General features: G+C 35.3%; 2 protein-coding genes across 4 annotated transcripts in view; one reads left to right on the forward strand and one right to left on the reverse strand.

Moving 5' to 3' along the window:
* LOC141450988 (uncharacterized) overlaps nucleotides 1–24,109 on the forward strand; it is a 269,247-nt gene that overhangs the window by 72,226 nt on the left and 172,912 nt on the right. The gene's annotated exons all lie outside the window — the stretch shown is intronic.
* Nucleotides 7,893–24,109, reverse strand: part of hdly (hadley) — a 67,245-nt gene continuing 51,028 nt past the window's right edge. For 2 of the 3 annotated variants that reach the window (XM_074121952.1, XM_074121953.1), the window contains exons 2-3: nucleotides 10,691–11,082; nucleotides 7,893–8,497 (exon numbers count right to left, since the gene is read on the reverse strand). In XM_074121952.1, the coding sequence (XP_073978053.1) occupies nucleotides 8,311–8,497; nucleotides 10,691–11,082 (579 nt within the window). In that variant the 3' untranslated portion in view covers nucleotides 7,893–8,310. Of the gene's footprint in view, nucleotides 8,498–10,690; nucleotides 11,083–13,547; nucleotides 13,676–24,109 lie in introns of all 3 variants that reach the window. The other variant, XM_074121954.1, reaches the window with a different exon arrangement.

Here is a 24,109-nt window from a genome sequence, read left to right on the forward strand (position 1 = left end):
TCCGTTTATTAAAGGTATTTTTTCAAAAATAATTTTAAAGTGGTAGGTTCGAAATTGAATAGAATTATACAATATCAAAATAAAGTACTTGACTTATATTGTAAGACTGCCGCCTTTTCATTCGTTAAGTTATTATTTATTTGTTTATTTACTTTGCAATACATGAAAATAAATATATAAAACATTTAAATGTTATTGAAAATCATAAAATTATAATTTGCGAATACAAATGATCTTTATAGATTTTTACATAATCATCCTTGCGGCTCTTGGTAAGATTTATTAAAATTATTTAAGGAGAAATGGCTCTCTACTTAAAATAGGTTGCCGACCCCTGCCCTAACCCATATGATGACCAAATCGGCCTCTAAAACATTGGAACAGATTTGGACCTAAAATTTGCCTGAAAAAAAGAATGTAAACTTGAGTTATTAAATTTTTCAAAATATTTTTTCCAGTTACAGCTGAACCCTTTATCTCAAATTTAAATATATTTAATTGTTGCAAATAGTAATGATGTAAATAATACATGATAAATATACAAAACCTATACTAAACAAGTTTGTTTGATAAAATGAGTGCGAGTGAACTTAATAACCTTTATTTTTATTAAAATAATATTCAATTAATAAGTAATATTATTATATAAATACTGCTTCAATTTTTTTTAGAACAACCTTAACATTTTACAAGAATTTATTTTGAAAGTATCTCTAACAAGAGGCTAGTTTGAGAATCTAATAAAGGGTGATACTGCCATCAAATGTTTAATAGACTTGTGTTAAATGAACTGTCATAATCACTATATTTTCACTCTGTCCCTTTTCACTTTATTCATCTTCAGGACTAACCATTGTTAAACATCATTAAGCTGTATTTACTTAATTAAATTTATTAAAATATACAAACAGAATTGATACATATTTTTCCTTTCACTCATTGAAAGGATTATTGGGCAGTTTGTCTAATTTCTGATATCAAGTTATGAGGTTTCTCTTAGTCCAAAAATAAAAAATTCAAAAATCAACGAAAACTTCCAATTCAAAGAAGACATTGCCAGTGATTTCCTATTTTTTTTTTTTTTTTTTTACTTTTAACATTCTAAGAATACTAGTCAGTAAATACAATTCTTGAGGGAGAAAATAAAAAATAAATTATCATAAAAAGATACAGAATGCAAAATTTGGAAGGGAATCAAAGGAAGAACTGTTTCACCCCAACATCTTTATAAGAAAAGTATTCTTTACTTGTGATAAACAACAGTTTTTTTGATCAATAATTGATTGTTATTGCTCAATGGTTAGCCACTTAGTGGATTTCCAAGCGTCAATTTCCTAAGATGATTCACCTTTTTTTTTAAACTAAAGTTAATTAACTTTTATTTTACTTTATGTACACTATTGACACTTTAGATTTTCAAACCGAGAACCTCTTCAAAAACTGGAAAACAATTTCATACTTAGTGCGTCTAGCGGTTTTTATGGAAATTCTGATGTTATTTTAATGATGTTTTTGTACGTTACTGATGGAAGGTTACTATCATTGTTTGAAGAAAATCAAAAATATCTTTTTACTGAACGGATCAGTTTCCAAAATAATACTTGGATATTAGGGGAAGAAATTAGTTCAGTGGTTAGCATATACTGGATTCCAAGACGGAGAACCTGAGTTCGAATCCAGCTGTTGGCGCTTACGATTTTCTCTTTTTTTTTAGGAGTTTCTTTTTTTCTTACAGCTCACTTCCCGATGATGTAAAGTGTTATCTGTAACGAGAGAACACTGAAAAAGCTCCGGGTGCCCCTGACCTCAACTGTTGACGCACCTAAACAAATATTTTTTAAGAGAAACTATTTTTAGCTTTGAAACTGAGGAGGAAAATGTTTTACTTTTCTACAGATTTTTTTCTTGTAATAGTATTGCCTAGATGATAGAGTACATGTCAGAAAGTGTTATATTAACTTATAATAAATTAATTTGATCCGTTTTTCCGTGCAACATATGCTGGGATTCGCTACTGTCATGTTAGATCAGGACGAATGGACTTAGATTAAGTCAATATACGAGTATTATATTATACGTTTTATACTGCATAGTTATACGATATTTTATACTATATAGTACCATACTAAGTTTAGGCATAGACTATTAAGTAAAAAGTAGAGTAATCGCCTAAATTTTTCAGGCGGGGCTTAACCTTCCAATTATCAATTTGGTATTGCGGACAGGGGCAGAAGCATATACTTTACTGTAAACAATTTTTTCTAACAACTAAAAAGTAGTTATACACGGGATTCGAACTGGGGATCTCCCAATTGCAAAGCCACTCTCATAACCGCTAGACCAACTGGAAGCCTTGTTGAAGAAGTCCTCCTTCCACGAGTCCAAATCCAAAACCCTGAACGGCATGCTTCACCGTATTCTTCACGGAAATTCGGTGAGAGGAAGGGTAGATCTTGCTCATTAATCAATCGCCTTTTTTTCACCTGATCAATCTACTCAACCTGAAATGAATCGTTCTTAAAACTTACTGTAGGGTCTACAATAACTGTCACCCTATCCTCACTTCTTATCAGCATGACGTGATGCGATCCATCAGTTCGATGGCGTTCACTTCATCATAGGTGAACCCCACATATGTCAGATCATCAGGAGATCTAGTGATTCTCATTGTGGAGGCAGTTTGTAACTAGAATAACATTGACTGCGTATAAGGTTAAACTCATTTTTGCAGGAAATGGATCTACATACTTTTCAACATTGAAGGCAACTAATAGTCGAAGGTTTTAAGCAAATTGATAAGTTAGAACTAGGATATTTGCCGTAAGATTTGCGAGTTTTCTCAACATATAATTTAATGTAGAAAATATTTTCAAGTTTACTCCTAACTCAGCAATGAAAATCTAAGAATAACACGTTTTATAAAATGAACTACAAAAACATGGCAAAAATAAGACAAATATTCACGCTATAAACATCAAGACAAGGTCAGGTACAAACCATAGTTTAATATTAGTGCTCACAATGATTATGAATAGGTGTGAATTGTGGCAACACTCCTGGAAAACGCCATTATTAAATTTTCTATATAATGCAATTTTGTAATAAAAATACATTTCACTTTGCAATAATAATAAAATAAACACGGATCAGGCCAAACAAACTTTTATAGTTTCACCGTAACGTTACCATTAAACTTTGCCACTAATCCTAGTCCGGCGCATTGGTGTGCCAACTGCCACGTATCTTCCAGAGCCCATAATACTATCGTTTAATTCTATTTTATAGAAATAGTTTTAATTACATAGTTTATTTTTTGAAAAAAGTTAATTAACTTTTATTTTACTTTGTGTGCTTTAAACAGTGACTCCCATTAATATTGGGACAGTACATACAGAAGTTCAAAATTGACGAAAATTAAAAGTGGCACCCATTTATTCAAATTTTTATAAATTCATTTCATTTTATAATTACTATTAATTAAATAAAAACTATTTAAATAAGTACATAAAAATGTTTTGGTAGAATAATTTCTTTGCACAAAGACAATAAAAAGTGTTAGAGAGACAGAAAAACTGATCGGACCTAAAACATCTACTGTGTAGAACATCATTCAGCGTTACCAAAAAGAAAAAAGAATTGTTTCAACCCCACAAAAAGGCCGTCCTCAACTGCTCTCTGAGAGAGAGCAGCGTTATATATTAAAAGAATTAAAAAAGATCACCGACTTAGTGCTCCAAAACTTCAATGTGAAATTATGGACATGTTTAGAAAGCAAAAAAGGAGCAGAAACAGTTCGGAGAGTGCTAAGAAAACTCGACTATCATGGTAGAGTAGCCTGGAAGAATCCTTTTGTCAGTAAGATAAATCGTGTTAAGAGAGTGAAATTTGCCGAAAAATATTCCAATGTAAATAGTGACTTTTGGAATGATATACTCTAGCGATGAATCAAAATTTAATGTTTTCCAGTCAGATGGAAGGGTTATGGTCTGGAGGAAAGCGAATGCTGAACTCGAAAAGAAGAATTTATAGCCAACTTTAAAGGGTTTTAAAGCTGCACCTCCGGGTGGAGGTGGGTCAGTTCTGGTTTGGGGCTGGATGTCCGCATCAGGATTTGGAGAATTAGTGTTTATTGATGGAATGATACACAAAATGGTTTATAGTAATATATTAAAATATAATTTGAAAAAAGTGCCCAAACATTTGGTATTTTAGGGTCTTCTAAATTCTACCAAGATAACGACCCCAAACCTACGGCTTGGGTGATACGTCAGTGACTGTTATACAATTGCCCAAAAGAATTCCAAACCTCTCCGCAGTCACCAGATCTTAATCCCATTGAACATTTATGGCAATATTTAGCCAGTGCTTTAAGAAAAACGAATAATATCTAACAAAAATGAATTAAAACGATGTTTCCTGGAAGAATGGGAAAAAAACACCACCTGAATTAACCAAAAACTTGTTTCACCTATGCCTGATCGTTTGAGGGCTATTGTAAGTCAAAAAGCAATTATTAAATTATTACCAACCAATTATTAAATAGTAGGAGATTTTAAATATTGAACATTTAAACTCTAGCACTTCTGGTGTCCCAATATTTTTGAGAGCCTTATTTTACACTTTTTCAAAAAGTGCTACCTAACAGTTTGGAATTTCATCGATTTATACTTATATATAATTTGCTGGAGTATTCTTGGATGTCTCATAGGCCTTTGACCGAGTATGGCACAAGGGTTTGCTATGGAAGCTTAAGGGTATTCTACCAAGCACATACTATCTTATACTCAAATCCTATCTCTCCGACCAATTCTTCCTAGTAACTTAAGGCTCTTCTCGATCATCTATTTTTCCTGTCCTTGCTGGTGTACCACAAGGTAGCGTCTTAGCTCCTCTTCTCTACACAATCTTTACAGCCGACTTACCTTCAAATCCCAACACCTCCATATACACCTTCGCTGACGACACTGCCATTCTCTCCACACATACTGATCCTGTCTTCGCTATCCGCTCTCTACAATCTCACCTTCACTCACTAGAACCCTGGCTACAAAAATGGCGAATAAAAATCAACCCAAACAAATCCAAACACATAGTCTTCACACTCAAACGAACAACTCTTGGACCTGTCTTCTTATATAACACTCCTATCCCACCAGCCGACCATGTGCGGTACCTTGGACTGTACCTAGACAAAAGACTAACTTGGAACTCTCATACGAGACTTAAACGGGCTGAATTACACAAACGATACAAACTCCTTGCTAGACTACTGGACAAACGCTCAAAACTAACATTACAGAACAAGCGTCGACTGTACACTTCCCTTCTTGCTCCAATATGGACTTACGGACTTGAACTTTACGGGGCAGCTAAACGATCTAACATCAACAGATTACAAACACTCCAATCTAAAATACTCCGCCGCATTGTAAACGCTCCCTTTTATGTCAGTAACCACTCCATACACACAGACCTCAACATTCCATTTATACCAGAACTTGCCAAAATCCGTTATAAAAATTTTCATCAAAATCTCTCATTTCATCCCAACCCTTTAGCTGCAAACTTGTCTACAACTACGCTACCCTCCAATCCTCGAAGACGGCTGAGGCACCGTTGGCCCCGTGACCAACTGGGTGACTAATGGCGGCCATCACTGGATGACCGTCATTCACGTCTGCCACGCCATTTTTATTGTACGCACAGCATATTTTCTTATTCTACTGCACGAGTGCAGGTGTAAATTTCAAATAAAAGATATATAAAAAAAAAAAAAAAAAAAATATATATATATATATATATATATATATATAATTTCCACAGATGTCGCTAATGTAATTTAAAAAAAAAAAAATTCCAAACTTTTATATGTTGTTTTCATTTTCCTTTTAAATCATTTTGTAATAGGTGTCCCAATATTAATGGGAGTCACTGTAGATACTTTATATTTTCAAACCGAGAACTTCAAAAACTGGAAAACCATTTCATACTTATTCTGTCTAGCGGTTTTCTAGAAATTCTGATGTTTTTTAATGATGTTTTTGTACGTTAATAATGGAAGGTTACAATCATTGCTTCAAAAAATATAAAATATCTTTTTATTGAATGGATTTTCTTGAAAACAGTTCCCAGGATTTTGACCTTTAAAGTTTAAATCAGTTTTCTAGAGAAATTAGTTTTTTTTAAAAGCAGTTCTCAGGTAAAGGTTGGTGTAGGCTTCCCTGTTAAGTTTACATTTCAGTGTAATGTACGTTTTTACAATTCTTAAATTGTTAGTGATGATTATTTATTTAAGATAGTTCATAGAATAAAAAAAAATTAGGAGTTATAGGTTTGAGAATAGTTATAATATAGTGAAGTTTAGTGCCCACCACGATATTTCAAATTATATTTTAATCATTAGCTATGAATTTAACAATCAATGCAATTTTTGTCAGAGAGATAGCACCACTGGCGCGTATCGAGGTTATGTTTAGTTAATAGCATCTCTTGGAAGAACACCCACCAAGTTTCAGCCAGATCGGTCTATTTCTTTGTGTTTGGCATTTGTTTGAATCGAGGAAGCCGAGTGATTTTCAAAAAATGGACGAAAAAGAATTTCGTGTGTTGATTAAACACTACTTTATGAAAGGCAAAACGCCTCAGGAGACTAAAGAGAAGCTTGATAAACATTATGGTGACTCTGCACCTTCGATTAGAACAGTTTATAAGTGGTTTCAAAATTTTCGGAGTGGCCATATGGGCACAAGTGACGCTGAACGTTCTGGACGCCCTGTTGAGGTTACTACTCCAGAAATCATTGATAAAATCCATGATATGGTGATGGATGACAGAAGAGTGAAGGTGCGTGAGATTGCTAGTGCTGTGGGAATGAACGGGTACATAATATTTTGCAACAACATTTGGACATGACAAAGCTATCGGCAAGATGGGTGCCGCGATTGCTCACGCTTGACCAAAAACGAAATCGTGTGAAGTGTTGCAAGGACGGTTTGCAGCTGTTCCAGAAGAATCCGTAGGACTTTAAGCGTCGTTTCGTCACTGTGGATGAAACATGGATACATCACTACACTCCTGAGACCAAAGAACAATCTAAACAATGGGTTACCAAGGGGGAATCTGCGCCAAAAAAGGCGAAGACCGTTCCTTCGGCCGGAAAGATTATGGCGACTGTCTTTTGGGATTCGCAAGAAATAATCCTCATCGACTATCTGGAAAAGGGTAAAACTTTTATTATTCATCGTTATTGGACCGTTTGAAAACCGAGCTGCAAGAAAAACGCCCACGATTGGCCCAGAAAAAAGTCCTTTTCCATCACGACAACGCACCAGCTCACACCTCAGCAGTTGTGGTCGCAAAATTAATGGAAATAGGGTTCCAACTCGTTTCACATCCCCCCTATTCTCCAGACTTGGCTCCCTCGGACTACTATTTGTTCCCCAATATGAAGAAATGGCTGGCGGGAAAAAGATTTTATTCAAACGAGGAGGTGATTGCAGAAACGAATGGCTATTTTTCAGACTTGGACAAATCCTATTATTCGGAAGGGATCAACAAACTAGAGCAGCGTTGGACGAAGTGTATAAGCCTAAAATGAGATGTTGAAAAATAAAAAAGGTTTACCCCAAAAAATTAAGTAGTTTTTATTTTTGCACGGGCTTTTCAAACGACCCTCGTATGTGAATATTGAACTATCTTCACTAAATTTGGTACAATAATTTTAGCCAATGTAAGGGACAACAATCATTCTTATTACAAATTTATTTTTATTTTATTCATTTATCTATTTTTTTACAAATTATAAATAAGCTATAGCAATTATTATACTATTTACATTTTACAGGATAAACTTATGTATTATACGTTTAAAAAAAACTCTCTCATCTCTGCCCATATTATGTAAATTACGGTAAACATCGTTATGTACATAATTTCACAATGTTTACTTATAATTAACACAAAAAAAGTTGAAAAAATTTATTTTATTTGAATAAGATTTTTTTAATGATAGTTTATTTTTAAAATAAGCACATTTAAATGATTTAATAAAAATATAAAACCACTTTTAATAATAAAATAAAATTTAGAAAAATACTATAATTAATTGCAATTTTAAAATACAATAAAAACGTAGACAATTAAAAATAATTATCATTACTTATAAGATTGTAAGATACTTGAAGGTTGAGTGTGAGATATCATCAACCGCGAGGAATTCGTTCTGGGTTTAATGAAAATAAAAAAACAAACTAAATATCACAGAACAGTGGTATGAATAGCATTTAAGTTGCATGCATAGTTTTGGCCTTGTTATTGTGTGAGATTAGATGCAATATCATCTACATTGTTGTTGTTGATGTTGCCAGCAGAAGCTGCAGTACTATTGCTCATGTAGAATCTTAAAGCGGTATTTGCTGCGGCCATTACCACACGGTTATCGCATGGGTTCACATCCCAGAATGCTCCTTGACATCCCAGTAATTCGAAACATGTATATCTGCGCAAAAAAAAAGAAAACGTACTTTATAATACCTAACTTATTAATTTAATTTTTATTAACATTATACTTTTTAGCTAATTAGTAATTTATATTGAGTTCTAATAATTTGGTCTCAAGCCCATCATAATCTCTAGAGAGTCAAAAAAAGTTGCTTTTGATCTCTAGACGTCAAAGTACGTCTTACCAATTTCCCAATTTCAATTTAATAAAATATTCCTTTAAAAATTACTAATTATTAAACAAAGAGAGCAGATTATTTTTCTGGTAATCATTGAAATACAAATTTCACATCAGAAAATTAGCTTGCATCTTTTGATGAATCACTCGCAATTTAAAGACCATTTCTCACTATAACAAAAGATCTGCTAAAGAGATCAAGGTTTGTGATGACATTCAAAAGTTAGGAGGTCAAATGAAGAAAACGAAAGGAAATAGTGAAGATCACGAGCTAGCGTGAAATTGAGTAAAATTATTAAATAATGATCACGTAAAGAGCATTGCGACATCGTTAGTAAAAAAAAAGATCAATTCTTGTCTATTTTACTCAAAATTACTTTTCACTAAATAAAGATTGTTTAAAAGAAATTAAAACTTACGAGCTATTAATCACAAGTAAATTTCAGGGAGACAAATTCGGATAATAGCCCCCGAAATTTTAAAATTTGATTGTTGACCTAGAGAAAATAGCCAGCCTCTGGCGTTTTGGGTGGAGAGAATCTTGGTTTGAAGGGAAGAGGCCAACTGTAAAACTAGAGGATTGGTAAGAAGAATAAGAGATTCATGGAATTTCTTTGTAAAGAAAAGATAAAATTTCTGTAACGAAAGGAATTTTAAGAGCATTATAGTTGGATAAGGTTGGATGCGTAGAAACGAGCTAGAGAGGTTGTCTTATACCCTATTTGACTCTGAACGTCCGAATTGGACGTAAATTTGTTTTGGTACTGAAAGTTTGGCAGGTCTGTCTGACAATCTGAGAAACACTAATAACGTGTTTGGGAAAAAGTACAGATTTGTTTCAATTTTAGAGATTCCTGGTTTTTCTATTCGGGCTTGTACTTCGGGCGAAAGATACAAAAACAAAACAGAGTCAAATTAGACCACGATTCCTCGAGTAAGAAAGTTTAAATCTTTTTTGGATATTCAGCCTGTGTTGAAGGCGCTAAATTCATGGGCACTTATCTCTAGACTTGTGTTGAAATATTCTTGAAAACTGGCAGAGCTAGCGGATATAAACAATGTTATTTTAAGTCAGGTTGCAAGGTAATCTGGAAAAATCAGTCGATGGTTGGGAGCCTTACCTATCCGAGCTACTTATAGGCGTGTAGTATGACTCATTTATGACCAGACAGGTCGGCCTCGAAGCATTAATTTTTATAGATGAGCTCTTATGAACTATTGATACTGTAAAATGCTGATTCAAGGAATGTCCGTTCTTAGTGAGATGCTTTGGGTTCATTACGGACTTCTCTTAAGCACCAGTATGAATATCTTACGGGACATTGTGGTTTAAGGAGTCCGATTATTTATTTGGGGTTTATGAGATGGATGATTCATCTTATGACTTCAAAACTTGATCATCTCATATCTCCTTATAAAATACAGCTAGAATACGGGAATTCCACAGATTTGTAGAAGTAAACGAGTACTACAATTGCCTACATTTTCGCTTAGTTTCCACCTGTAGGACAGGAGATACAGCAGATTGAAATATGAAGGAAATGCAAAACTCCAAAACTTTATCACCTCATATCTCCTTAAAAAATAAAGCTAGAAGACGGGAATTCTACCCAATTGTAGAGATAAACGAGTACTTCAATTACCTACAATTCCGTCTAGTTTCCACTAGTAGGACAGGAGATACAGCAGATTGAAATATGAAGGAAATGCAAAACTCCAAAATTTTATCACCACATATCTCCTTAAAAAATACAGCTAGAAGACGAAATTTCTACCCAATTGTAGAGATAAACGAGTGCTACAATAACCTACATTTCCGCTTAGTTTCCACTAGTATGACCTGAGATACAGCAGTTTTGGTTGGAGGAGGTTAGGTTTATTATCTTTGGTAGTACAGGGTTGACGGCGGAGGAGGTTATACTGTTTCTCTTTACTGTCTGTCACTGCCTCTCAATTCGTCGCGAATTTTGAGTAGTTTCCAATCCTAGACTTTACCGATCATTTACAGCTTACCTTATACTTGTAGAGCCAGGGGCACAGCAAGCAACAATTGCCCAAACACAGCGTGACGGTTCAGGCGTTGTTGCATTCCTACTGTCTCCTTGGCCCATTCTACCTTCGAGACCGTCTTCAGTAGTTCCTGGTGTTGGAGCGGGAGTTGGCGGCAATCTGGGTGGTAAACATCTTGTTTCAGGTGATTGTAGTACTATCACATGATGCACTTCAACTATTTGTGGTACCGCGATAACCGGTAAGTACCATGGTACTTGGCGTTTAGATACCTGACTCTGTTTCAATTTTCCTTCTTCCCGTTCTGACCATTCTAGTGGATCTGGTCCAGATGGTAGATGTGCACTCAAACATACGCCAGCAATTAGTATCAGTGCGCAAAATTTACTATACATCTGCAACAAATCAATACGATTGCACTTAATAAAATAATGCATAAATAATAATAATAAACTGCCGGAGGACGGCAATGCACTGAAAAAAGCTCCGGGCGCCAATATCCTCAGATGTTGACGCGCCTTTAATAATAACAATAATAAAATATAAGAGGGAAGGGATTAGCTGGGTGGTTAGCAAATACTGGATTTCAACACGGAGGAGATGGCGGGTTCGAATCCAGCTGCTGACCCCTTAGATTTTCTTTTCCTAGGAGTTTCTTACAGCTCGGTGTCCAGTGATGGACAGTGTTGTTTGTAAAGAGAGAACACTGTCTGGAGACAGGCTTTGCACTGTAAAAAGCTCCGGGAGCCAATAATCTCAGATGTTGACGCAACCTTAAATGCAAGAAAAAATTAGAATAAAGATACATCGTTATATAATTGCCGAACCGTGAAAGAAGCCACGAAAAAATGTTTAAAAATTGTTCAAGTCGAAATTATTTTAAAACGATCTGAAGATCGATGTTACAATTGGGCTTGAATAAATAAATAGAGGATTTGGTGTGAAACACTAACTTAACTGTTTGTTTAAACAGCAACAATAACAAATTTAGTATACTAATTCGTAAAAATAAAACGTAGAAACGTTTTTGAATTCAAAATTATAAACTTACGATTTAAATTACAAATTTCGATCTCTGTTTTTTTACAAATTTTGAGCAAAAAAAAGCTATATTTGAGCAAGAAGAGATAAATTAATGCGAGTATTTCTCTTTTAATATAAATATTTTAGATATTCTTAATAACTGTATTATTTAATATTTTATTGTAACATGAAACTTGAGAGAGTCTATCAATAACAGTATCTGACTAAATTGAAGCCAAACTAATTAGGTTTAAAAATATATTTTACTGAAAACTGAAATAATTTAATAACATAATTTTTTGCTTCTTTTTATTATTTTAGTCCAGAGATTTTTTTTTTATTTTTTTGTGCGCAGCAATTATAAATGAGTCCAAGGTAGCATAATCTGGTGATCCACTTTTACTAAAAAATGTAAATCCTTTCACAGCAGCCTCAAAATCTCTGGAGGGCTAGGATGTGGCAGTAAACGATTTATAAATATTCTAGGAGCACTTATAAAATATTATCGCTCCAGGAAATGGTATCCTATGACCTAACTTCGCAATATTTTTGAGCACAAATTTTGTTATAATATTATCAACCATTTTTTATCTATTAAGCGCTAGTGTTTCATGTAAATTGATTATGGTAGTTTTCAATTTCTTTTCATGGTCACATACTTTTTCAGGCGGCCATTACGTCCAGCTACCCAATTAGATGTCGTGGACGGAGGCGACTAGCAAACATACTTTACTGTAAATTTCTTTTATTAACCATTAAATAAAATCCAAGGCCTAAGACCGGGAATAGAACCCAGTACCACAATACATATTAGCTTTGTAGGTCTCGCCTCTAACCGCTCGGCTACCGTGGCGCCTCAACAATTTGATAATTATTCAATAAAAAAATCAAAGTCTTAATTTGTACACATAATCATTGAAAGTAGAAAATGATAAAGGCCAACTCTGATGATTAAAATGGTACAAGATGTATGAGCTTATATAGGATACTTTAGGAAAAACCAGAAAAAAACAAAAACTTGAGTGGGGATAATTCTTTTTATCACCGCGTCAAACAAACTTTTAAGAATAAGGTGGTCGTTGATGGGAGGTGAATCATTTAATCTGTTCCCTATAATCAATGTCCCGCGGTCGCTATGTACAGTGTCCGTTAGACGGAGGTTCTTTTATATAGAAAGTGTATAGGAGTAAAACGGGGAAATCCAAAAACTGTCCGTAAATGGAGGTGGTCGCCAGTGAGAGTGTCCTTTATTGAAGGCTCGACTGTAGCTTCTTCTCCCAACGTAAATTTGTTGGTTTCGGTGGTGCTGCCCAATTAAGTCTAACCTTAAAATCATTTTGAATCTCTTTTAATGTTTTCCCAGTGTGAGGACGTTCATGAGCCCAGGTACTCATGACGATTCGTTTCTCCAGGGTTATAATTTGATTCGTCAGACATTCTTTTCACGACCCGATATCACAAGGATCACAAAACATCATATAGCACACAGTTAGATGGAGGGTTATAGGACTTTTGGTAAATACGACGTACCAATTTTTTGGTATATACGTACTGTATATTGTTGCCAAAACTATAACAGTTAAGAAAGCGTTGCTACCGCAATCTTGACGCCTAAGATTACAACGTTTTAGACATTATGTTGGTAGCTGGTTATTAAGCCAGACTAAAAATCATGATTAGAAGACTATTTTGTAGAAGAGCACTTCTTATAATTTTTTTTTTTTTAAATTTGAAATCTGATAATTATTTCATAGTTTTCAAATTAAGAAAAGTAGCTATCAGAACTTTTTAACAATCAACTATCTTGGGAGCTGTAAATTTTTGTAGTCAAACTCACGTTTTCAAATTTGTCGTGATTGCAAATTCCTCTGAGTACGGTAAGGAAAAGTAAATAGAAACTATTTATGGATTTCCTCCCTCTATTCCTGTAATCCTTCCACTCGTTATTTTTGAAAGGTTAATGACCTAGAAAAAGAAAAAAAGGTTATTTATGCCCTTGTGGGTGCAATATCCATTCTAATAGGAGAGTTGCGGGCAGACGAGGAGCTAGCGGTTGCATTGCTTTCCTTGTACAATGAGCTCTCGGCTGGCTGTCTTGCTCAGAATTTATAGTATTTAATATCAGCTGGACGCTGAGTGGAGTGTAGGCTACTACGACATTCAACTGCAATGCTTGCCCATAGGGGTACCTGGTTCTCCTTTACCTCAGTAGACTGCGCCACTACCGTTTTGCTGTCACACTTTGTCCACTCGCCCCACATTATACCTACTCGTAGATTTCAGATATCGCCCGTCTTATTTATAATCTCTTTAAAAAAATATTAATAAATTTGCATTAATATTATTCAGTTTCCCTCATTTCTCTTAAGTGGAAGTAATATACTTAAGTCCATAATTACAATTACGTCTGCATGCATATCAGGCGAATTATGCAGTAAGAAAAGTAGAATTTATAATTAAATTCACAGAATACTGTATAAATACGAGGGTCGTTTGAAAAGTCCGTGCAAAAATAAAAACTACTTAATTTTTTGGGGTAAACCTTTTTTATTTTTCAACATAGTCTCCTTTTAGGCTTATACACTTCGTCCAACGCTGTTCTAGTTTGTTGATCCCTCCCGAATAATAGGATTTGTCCAAGTCTGAAAAATAGCCATTCGTTTCTGCAATCACCTCCTCGTTTGAATAAAATCTTTTTCCCGCCAGCCATTTCTTCATATTGGGGAACAAATAGTAGTCCGAGGGAGCCAAGTCTGGAGAATAGGGGGGATGTGAAACGAGTTGGAACCCTATTCCCATTAATTTTGCGACAACAACTGCTGAGGTGTGAGCTGGTGCGTTGTCGTGATGGAAAAGGACTTTTTTGTGGGCCAATCGTGGGCGTTTTTCTTGCAGCACGGTTTTCAAACGGTCCAATAACGATGAATAATATGCACCTGTAATAGTTTTACCCTTTTCCAGATAGTCGATGAGGATTATTCCTTGCGAATCCCAAAAGACAGTCGCCATAATCTTTTCGGCAGAAGGAACGGTCTTCGCCTTTTTTGGCGCAGATTCCCCCTTGGTAACCCATTATTTAGATTGTTCTTTGGTCTCAGGAGTGTAGTGATGTATCCATGTTTCATCCACAGTGACGAAACGACGCTTAAAGTCCTGCGGATTCTTCTGGAACAGCTGCAAACCGTCCTTGCAACAGTTCACACGATTTCGTTTTTGGTCAAGCGTGAGCAATCGCGGCACCCATCTTGCGGATAGCTTTGTCATGTCCAAATGTTGATGCAAAATATTATGTACCCGTTCATTCGAGATGCCCACAGCACTAGCAATCTCACGCACCTTCACTCTTCTGTCATCCATCACCACATCATGGATTTTATCAATGATTTCTGGAGTAGTAACCTCAACAGGGCGTCCAGAACGTTAAGCGTCACTTGTGCCCATATGGCCACTCCGAAAATTTTGAAACCACTTATAAACTGTTCTAATCGAAGGTGCAGAGTCACCATAATGTTTATCAAGCTTCTCTTTAGTCTCCTGAGGCGTTTTGCCTTTCTTAAAGTAGTGTTTAATCAACACACGAAATTCTTTTTCGTCCATTTTTTGAAAATCATTCGACTTCCTCGATTCAAACGAATGCCAAACACAAAGAAATAGACCGATCTGGCTGAAACTTGGTGTGTGTTCTTCCAAGAGATGCTACTAACTAAACATAACCTCGATACGCGCCAGTAGTGCTATCTCTCTGACTTTGCACGGACTTTTCAAACGACCCTCGTATATATTTTGTAAATTTAAGAGTGTCGTAGTTAAAAATTAATTTGAAGTTCAATGAATTAAAAATGAAAATACTTCCAACCATGCCCTAGGTCCTCTTCTTTACTCCTCAAATACAGCAGATATACCTCAACATCCAAATACCATCCTCTCCACCTTTGCTGACGATACTGCAATCTTATCTCCTTATTCTAATCCTCTTATCGCTACACGAACTCTACAAATACGCATCAACCTCTTACAGGACTGGTTTATCAAATGGGGAAACAAAATATACAGTATTTACTCTTAGACGGAAAATCCTATCTCCCATCTTCTTGAACCAAACTTCTGTACTAACTGTGGACAAAGTACGCTACCTTTGACTCTACCTAGACAAACGGTTGACGTGTAATCCCCACACTAGACTGAAAATACAATAAACTAGAAACTTCTCGCTAGACTACTTGACAAACGTTCGAAACTTAACCTATATAACAAAAGACTCCTTCCTATATCTTCTGCTACAGCGACCTATTTGGTCATACTGTTTGGGGATCGACTAAACGTTCCAATTCTCTACGCATCCAGATTTTACAATCAAAAATACTACGAAAACTACTTAACGCTCCGTTCTATATGTATCTAACCTTACTTTCCATAATGACCTCAAAATCCTTTTCATTACAGATCTTGCTAACACTCGTTTTCTCAAATTTTATTCCTTTACAGCAGCTCATCCTAACCCTCTCAAAGAACACCTATCTTCTTCCACATTACCAGGTAATCCTCTATGGAGATTGAAGAGCAGATGGCCTCTTGATCTACTCTTATCGTGAGAACAGTAAGCAAGAGCATGTTAATGGAGTGTCGCCACTGGGTGCCTTCTCCTATCTTCATTCACGACATTGTTATATTTTATCAACATTTGCTTGATGCAACAATCGTTGCAGTTGCAAATTCAAATAAAAGATTTAAAAAAAAAAAATTAAAAGTAAGACAAAACTGCAGTAACATCAAGAATGAAAGTAATGATTTGCCATAAAATTACTATAAGTGAAAAATGTACAATTTGATATTCTATAAAATGAACACAGAAAACAAAGATATAATACGGATAAAGAGAATAAGTAGGACACGCAGGTTAGATACAAAAATAGATAAAAATAAATGAATATGCAGAAAGCAAAATGTACTTTTTTAAAATTATGATTTTTTGTGTGTGAGTCGCTATAATAGTAACAAATTGTTAAAGAATTTTATTTTGTGCCAATAACCTTAACTCTACAATCATGTAAAAAAAATGGTTATATTAAATGTCAGAAACTTCTAATAAAAACAGTAATTACCAGCTGTGGGCCGGTCACCAGTCAGTAGTTGCAATTATGTGAACATTTATGGGCAGCAAGAGAGAAAAATGAAAGGAGATAAAGTTCTCTTTCTATCTAACAATTTATTATAATTTTTAAAGCGAATTAGGCTGATCGCCCTGTTCGCCAAGAATACTGTTTACACTACTGACCTGAGTAGTTATTATAATTGAAAAGGCCTTGAACAAAGCAAATGAACTTGGTGAAAGTGAAAGATTGCAAGTGGACAAGGTCATTAAAAAAAGAACGAGCTGCAATAAACCTAACAAAGTGTAAAACGCTCTACTAAGTGCATCTGAACGTCAACATAATGCAACAGTTAGAGCTGGTTTTAAACTTGCGCTGGGGAAAATCTGCGAATGAATCTTAGAAATAGGGAGATTTGCATTTTTTCGGACAGTCAAGCTGCACTGAAGGCTCTTACTTTCTTCAGAACTACCTCTTCCCTGGTTTGGGAATGTAAAATGGCCCTAGAACTACTGGCCCGGCACAATAAAGTTCGACTGGAATGGGTGCCGGGCCATGTAGTGATTAAGGGGAATGAATTAGCTGACCTACTGGCTAGAAATGGAGCTAGTACTCCCTTCATTGGCCTGGAACCAGTCCTGGGGATCACCAAAGGTGCAGTTCGTGAGGCTCTCAGAGATTGGATCTGGAGAGAACATGAAAAGTATTCCTTCTAGATATCTACTGATTTGTACTGTACTTTACTTAAATGTTCCTCTTTTCGGACCCCACTTGTGTCTTTCTTGAAGAACATTTTGTGGCGGTAGAGAAGACAAAAGGTTACACTGCCGAAAAACATGGCAAGAGTGTCATGCCCTTGGCTGTGTAAACAAAGAACCAAAGAGACTCTGGGCTTGGGTAGAAATCAGATTATTCTGATCACAGGCCTATTCACGGGGCATGGTAGATTCAGAAAGCACCTGCACAAGACAGGGTTTATTAGCTCGGAACCGTTGTGCAGACTGTGTCAGAAAGAGGAGGAGATGGCCTCTCAATTGCTATTCGATTGCGTTGCAATCGAGAGACTGCGCTACGATATCTTTGGAACTTTGAGGCCAAAGGAGATTGTAGCGTAGAAGGAACTGGTAGGAAAAGTCCTCAACCTTGTTAGAAGGGGAGGTTTCATCTACTGGTCTTAGAGGGGAAGGAACAGTAAGCCTCTTGTGGCTGCGGTGCCGTAGGGTACAGGTCCCGTCCCGCTGTTTTTTTTTTTTTTTTAATGATTTAAGGCGCGTCAACATCTAAGGTTATTGGCGCCCGGAGCTTTTTTTCAGTGCACTGCCGGCCTCCGGACAGTGTTCTCTCGTTACAGACAACACTGTCTATCACCGGACAGTGAGCTGTAAGAAGCTCCTAGGAAGAGAAAATCTAAGGGTCAGCAGCTGGATTCGAACCCGGGACCTCCGCGTGGGAGTCCAATATGCTAACCCCATAGCTAATCCCTTCCCTCCGTCTCGCTGTTAAACTTAATCTTAATCTTAGAGCTGGTTATCCTAGAGCTGGTTGAAATGTAATTTCCCAGTTAATAAAAGCCTTGATTATGATGGATTTGATTGATAAATAAATTGAGTAAACGCAGGTTAAGGAAATTCAAAGGTACTAGTTAAAAGAATAAATTAAATATCCTAAGATTGTTCACAAAGAAAATGAATAACTGAACTATTGCAAACAGAGATAAAATTCACTGATAAAGTTAGTTCAGATGAGCTTGGAAAAAATAAACAAAAACTAAGCCTGAAATTGGCAATGATTTCTCCATCCTTTTGGATGAAAGCATCAGTCATATTGTACACTAAATAAACCTAGAAAAACATAATATAGAAATATGATTGGGCCAAGTGGGTTGTTTTTTTAAATCAGTTTATGTCTATATTTAATCCTGGAAGAGTGGCACAACTCAAAAATAACCCCAGAAAAGAAAGAAAAAAAAAACTGAATATTAAGCTCAGCTTAAATGGATAAAAACAATAACAAAAAAGCGCCCTTGGCCCTTGGTTATGGAGCAAAATGTCTGTTACTGTAATATTTTTCTTCTTTTTTTTTTTATTTTTCTGTCCCTAGTTGATTGCAACGTAGCCCTTTCATTCAGACAGGAATTGGTCGGCTATTACTGCAATCTGATACCTATACAACCCTAAAACCTGTTACCCTTGCCCACTGTAACTGTCTCCGTCGTTTCCCTTCACTACTAACATTCCGCTATATTGTATTCCTAGATTGAAGATGTGCGTTCACACCTGCTCCCATTGTTCAACGTTCCCATACTGTGTTACTATTTCTTTTTCTGTAAATAAACTTTAATGTAAACACAATGGTTTCATTATTATTATTATTATTCTCACACTATTCTTGTATAAATTTGTTGGTTCTTATGTAACCTAATCTTGAATCAATTACAATCCGCCCTGTTTCGTTGTTGATGAAGAAGCCCAATTAGATTTTATCAGGGGTTTTTGAAGGTTTCCGGTTAATTTGCTTTGTGCACAGGTTGTCCGAATTTTTTTTTGCCGTTGAGAGCTTTCCAAAGTTACTTTCCGGTTCAACGAGAGTACACAAATTGAAAGTGCGAAACCTATTTTAAACAGAATTTCAAAAAAAAAAAAATATATATCTCTGTATCATTTCAAGGATTGACCCAGCTTCGTAACTTTTTAAGGATTAAGAGGCCTCTCAAAATAAGATATTTTTCACTATTCGACGTCGAAAATTTGGCTTATCGCAATACTTTCTGTAATAAGAGAAACTAAAAATGCTACTTTAAACAGAAATTTATACTTAATGCGCTTCTTTTTTAGCAGGTTTTTTATTAAAGCTTTATTACAAACAATTTCTTCATGGTTTTTGGTTTTTTGTTTACAATTTTCGTGAAGATTTTGGATGATTATACTCCAACTGAACAATTTAAACATTTGTTTATTCCTACCTTATTGTATTGTTTTTGTATTTTATCAGTATTGTATCAAATCTATTTAATCTGTATAATGTATGAGATGACCGACTCCCCCGATGGTCGATGATCTGGAGGCAGTCTTTATTCTAATGAAGACTATTATTATTATTATTATTATTTTAATGATTTAAGGCGCGTCAACATCTAAAGTTATTGCCGCCCAGAGCTTTTTTTCAGTGCACTGCCGGCCTCCGGACAGTGTGCTCTCGTTTCACTGTCCATCACCGAACAGTGAGCTGTAAGAAGCTCCTAGGAAGAGAAAATCTAAGGGTCAGCAGCTGGATTCGAACCCGGGACCTCCGCGTGGGAGTCCAGTATGCTAACCTCATAGCTAATCCCTTCCCTTATTATTAATATTATTGTTATTATTATTATTATTATTGTTATTATTATTATTATTATACTCCAACTGAAGTTTAACTTATTCAGTAAAATAGAAAAACTACAACTATTTCATCGACAACTACGTCTTCATCAACAACGAACCGGTAAAGAAAATAAGCAGACATCTTAAATGGTCCAAAACAAAAACAGGGAAAAACAAACAAATAAAACAAAATGCAAAAGGAATAACAAAAAACAAATAACAGACAGAATGAAAGATCATGAGATACCAAACCCTAACCGTTGAAACCTAGACAGAACAAGAGGTAGTTTTAAAGAAGCCAAGCTTCAGTCCAGGTCTAAGGTTACTTTAGGATCGTATATAATACTGAAAACCTGTCATTTTTTTTTTTTTTAGATCAGTGGTGTCCCCAAAATACGACCCGCGGGCCACATGCGGTCCCCTGAGGACATTTATACGGCCCTTGCCGCACTTCCGGAAGGGTACCTCTTTCATTGGTGGTATGTGGCGGCGTCGCTCATGTACAGTACTACTTCCGGTGACACGGGACGCACGCATTACGGCTTCGGTAGCAGTGTGAAATAATAGCAGATGTAGGAAGAAAGGCAAAGCACTATAACTAAACCGGACATTGACCATCTCATTAGCCAAAAGCAGGTCCCATAGTTCCCACAGAAATACTGGGCAGTTTGGTTATTTAAATTTACTTGTCCTTTATTTGAAATATTCTATTTGTTCCCGTTTTGTTTTTGTTTTTTTCTTTAAAATAGTTTTTTTTTAAATACAGGGTGTTCATTTTAAGACGGCTCAAATGCATTTTATGCTTAAACGGTTAATCTGAGCGAAAAATGGTAGAGGAAAAATTTGTTGCCCGTCACCTCTAGTTTCAGAATATGTGTATTGATTTTATATTTTATATTGTCTTGATTGGCAATATTTTTAGTAGAAAGGAGATGAAAAAATACATAAAAATGATCTATCGCGTGCTCTTCTTTCTCTTTGATAACAAGTTAAAAAATTGAAATATGATTAATAAATACCAGATTTTGAAATGGCCTAGCACCTTTAATTTTGAAGATATCGGATTGCGGTTTCCGGTTTCTTTCATAACTTTTATACTCTTTAAAACTATGTATATGAAAATGGGGTAAACCAGCGAACCCTCACTTTTGGTCGCGCATCAGCCGCTTATGCGGGCAGGAATCTAAAATCAAGTCACATATTCTGAAATTAGAGGTGACGGGCAACAAATTTTTCCTCAACCATTTTTTTTGCTCAGATCAACCGTTTTAAGCATGAAATGCATTTGAGCCGTTTTAAAATGCAACACCCTGAATACGAGTACACCATCGTATTCACCCATTAGTACACCCTCGTACATCAAACCATTAACCATTAGATAGAGAAGAATCACTGTAGCCAAGAATCATTCTGATTTTTTACAAGAATTCCAAATCATTTTCGAAACAAATCAATCCCAATCTAGTATACAGGATCTAAAAAGTTCGGTTTTCAAAAAAAGTTTTAATATAATAAAATTCTGTAATTCCAGAATGCAGTCTCTTCCACTGTTAACGAACAACTCCATAATTATAACTTTTCTTTTTCTAGAAGAAGAGAGATTTGTATCAAAATTTTGAGAGGAAGGTTTACACGGGAAACACATGTTTCGAGTAAATTGAAAATCGGACTGATTAGATAATTTGTTTCTTTGAAAATGTATGAATTAAAACGATTGTTCTTTTTACCATGATACGGACGGACAATCGTAGCAATTGTAATAAACTTGATTTAAACATTCGAATATAAATTGCAAAATGATTAAAGTTTTGTTACGATTACCAAAATTTATACATATAATCAGTTTTCAAAGTGATACATTTCTAATTTAAATAAGCAAGATATAATAGAATTGAAAATATCACAGCCACAGAGAACATATATATGTTTCTAACCAAACAAATAACATTCAGTTCCCATATCCATTTGTCACAGACATTATTTACATGAAAAGTTTTGTTTTCGCTTAGATAAATTGTATAATGAGAATTATTTATTCATATCGCAGTGAAGCCCCATGTGCCTTTAAAATTAAATTGAACGTGGTTGTATTCAGTGTAACTTGGAAGTTTAAGTCATCAAAGATTCTCTGATCTCGGAGATTAAATATATTATATTTAAATTTTTTCTAAATAAAAGCACCTTTACTTAAATTAAAGTCCCTATCTTTCTGTAGAAGAAGCAAGTGTTCAAAAAGGGAAAAGTTGCCGTAACAGAACAGTTTTTCACGTATTACTAAGCATCAAAATCTAAATTTTGTTTTGGAATGAATTGTTTTTTCTAAATCTTTAATTGGAATTTACCACTGCAACAGCTGTTGCAACAAGCAAATATGGTAAAAAAAAAAAAAAAATAAATAAATAAATAAAAGAAAATCATGAGTGGAGAAGATCACGAGGCCATCTTCTCTTCGATCTCCTTAGAGGATTACCTGGTAATGTGAAGGAAGATAAGTGTTCTATGAGAGGGTTAGGATGAGCTGCTGTGAAGGAATGAAATTTGAAAAAACGAGTGTTAGCAAGATCTATAATGAAAGGGATTTTGAGGTCATTATGGATAGTGAGCTTTAGATACATAGAACGGAGCGTTGTTTTCGAAGTATTTTCGGAGGCGTAGTGAGTTGGAACGCTTAGTCGATCCCCATACTTCGATGCCGTATGACCAAATAGGTCGTAGTAACCAGTAGATATAAGAATCTTTTGTTATGTAGGTTAAGTTTCGAACGTTTGTCAAGTAGTCTGGCGAGAAGTTTGAGAGCGTTGGTTAGTTTCTTGTCTTTTCAGTCTAGTATGGGGATTCCATGACAATCGTTTGTCTAGGTGCAGTCCAAGTTAGCGTACTTTGGTATGAATACATTTTAAGAATGATTTTTTAAATAATCTCTTTGTCTTATTTTCTGTGATCGATCATCTAGAACTATAACAGTTTTATTGACGCTATCCTACTGTTATTTTGAGCAGCGAATCAAGTTAAGAACAAACCAAGTAAAGAAAATAAACAGACATGTTAACTCTACCAAGACAAAAATAGGAAAAACAAACAAATAAATCAAAATGCAAAAGGAATAACAAAAAACAAATAACAGACTGAATGAAAGAGACTGGTCTGAACATGAGACATCAAACCCTAACCGTTGAAACCTAGACAGAACAAAAGGTAGTTTTAAGGAAGCCAAGCTTCATTCCAGGTCTAAGGATACTTTAGGATCGTATATAGAACTGAAAACCTGCCATTTGTTCAGATGAAGGATATACCTCGTACATTAAACCAGTAACAATTAATACTCAAGAATCACCGTTGTAACTCGTATTAACAGATCAATACATTTTTAAATTCCGATCTACTCGTATTTCTAGTAGCCCTCCTTTATTGGAGTTCTGCTTCAGCTGCTGATTAATAACCTTCCTGACAAACTGTTGGTAGGTTACTCTTATGATCAATTCTTATTTATTCTTATTCTTATGATCAATCAGTTACAGAAATTTGTACGATTCCCGCAGGGGGTCGCTGTTGCTTGCACATTCCTGGGTGTTGCAATCCCACCGATTGCTAGCACAGTACTCCATGCACTTTTACTATGTACAATAGACTTACGCTACATTCACGCAAACAAGCACACCAAGACAACATAAACTACACATCCAAGGGCAACCCATCCTTGGAGATAGCTTCGGCAAAGGGAGTAAACCCTTTAAATCCAAACTCCTCTATTGTACCCTGCTAAACCTTCAATACGTCTAGAATTGTATGTATACTTCTGTGGACTGTATAGAATAAACGGTTCTTTTCTAGGGTTACTAGAGGAGGGAAAAAATACGTCTAGAAACTTCAATTGGAAAATTGAAGAGGCTAGGGCCTTCCATGGACTGTAATGCCAAGAAAGAAGAAAAAGAATAAGAAATTTTAAAGAACCC

Source organism: Rhodnius prolixus, unplaced genomic scaffold (genome assembly GCF_049639745.1).
Source record: "Rhodnius prolixus isolate KJV_2025 unplaced genomic scaffold, Rpr scaffold_8, whole genome shotgun sequence".
Taxonomy (NCBI): Eukaryota; Metazoa; Arthropoda; class Insecta; order Hemiptera; family Reduviidae; genus Rhodnius; species Rhodnius prolixus.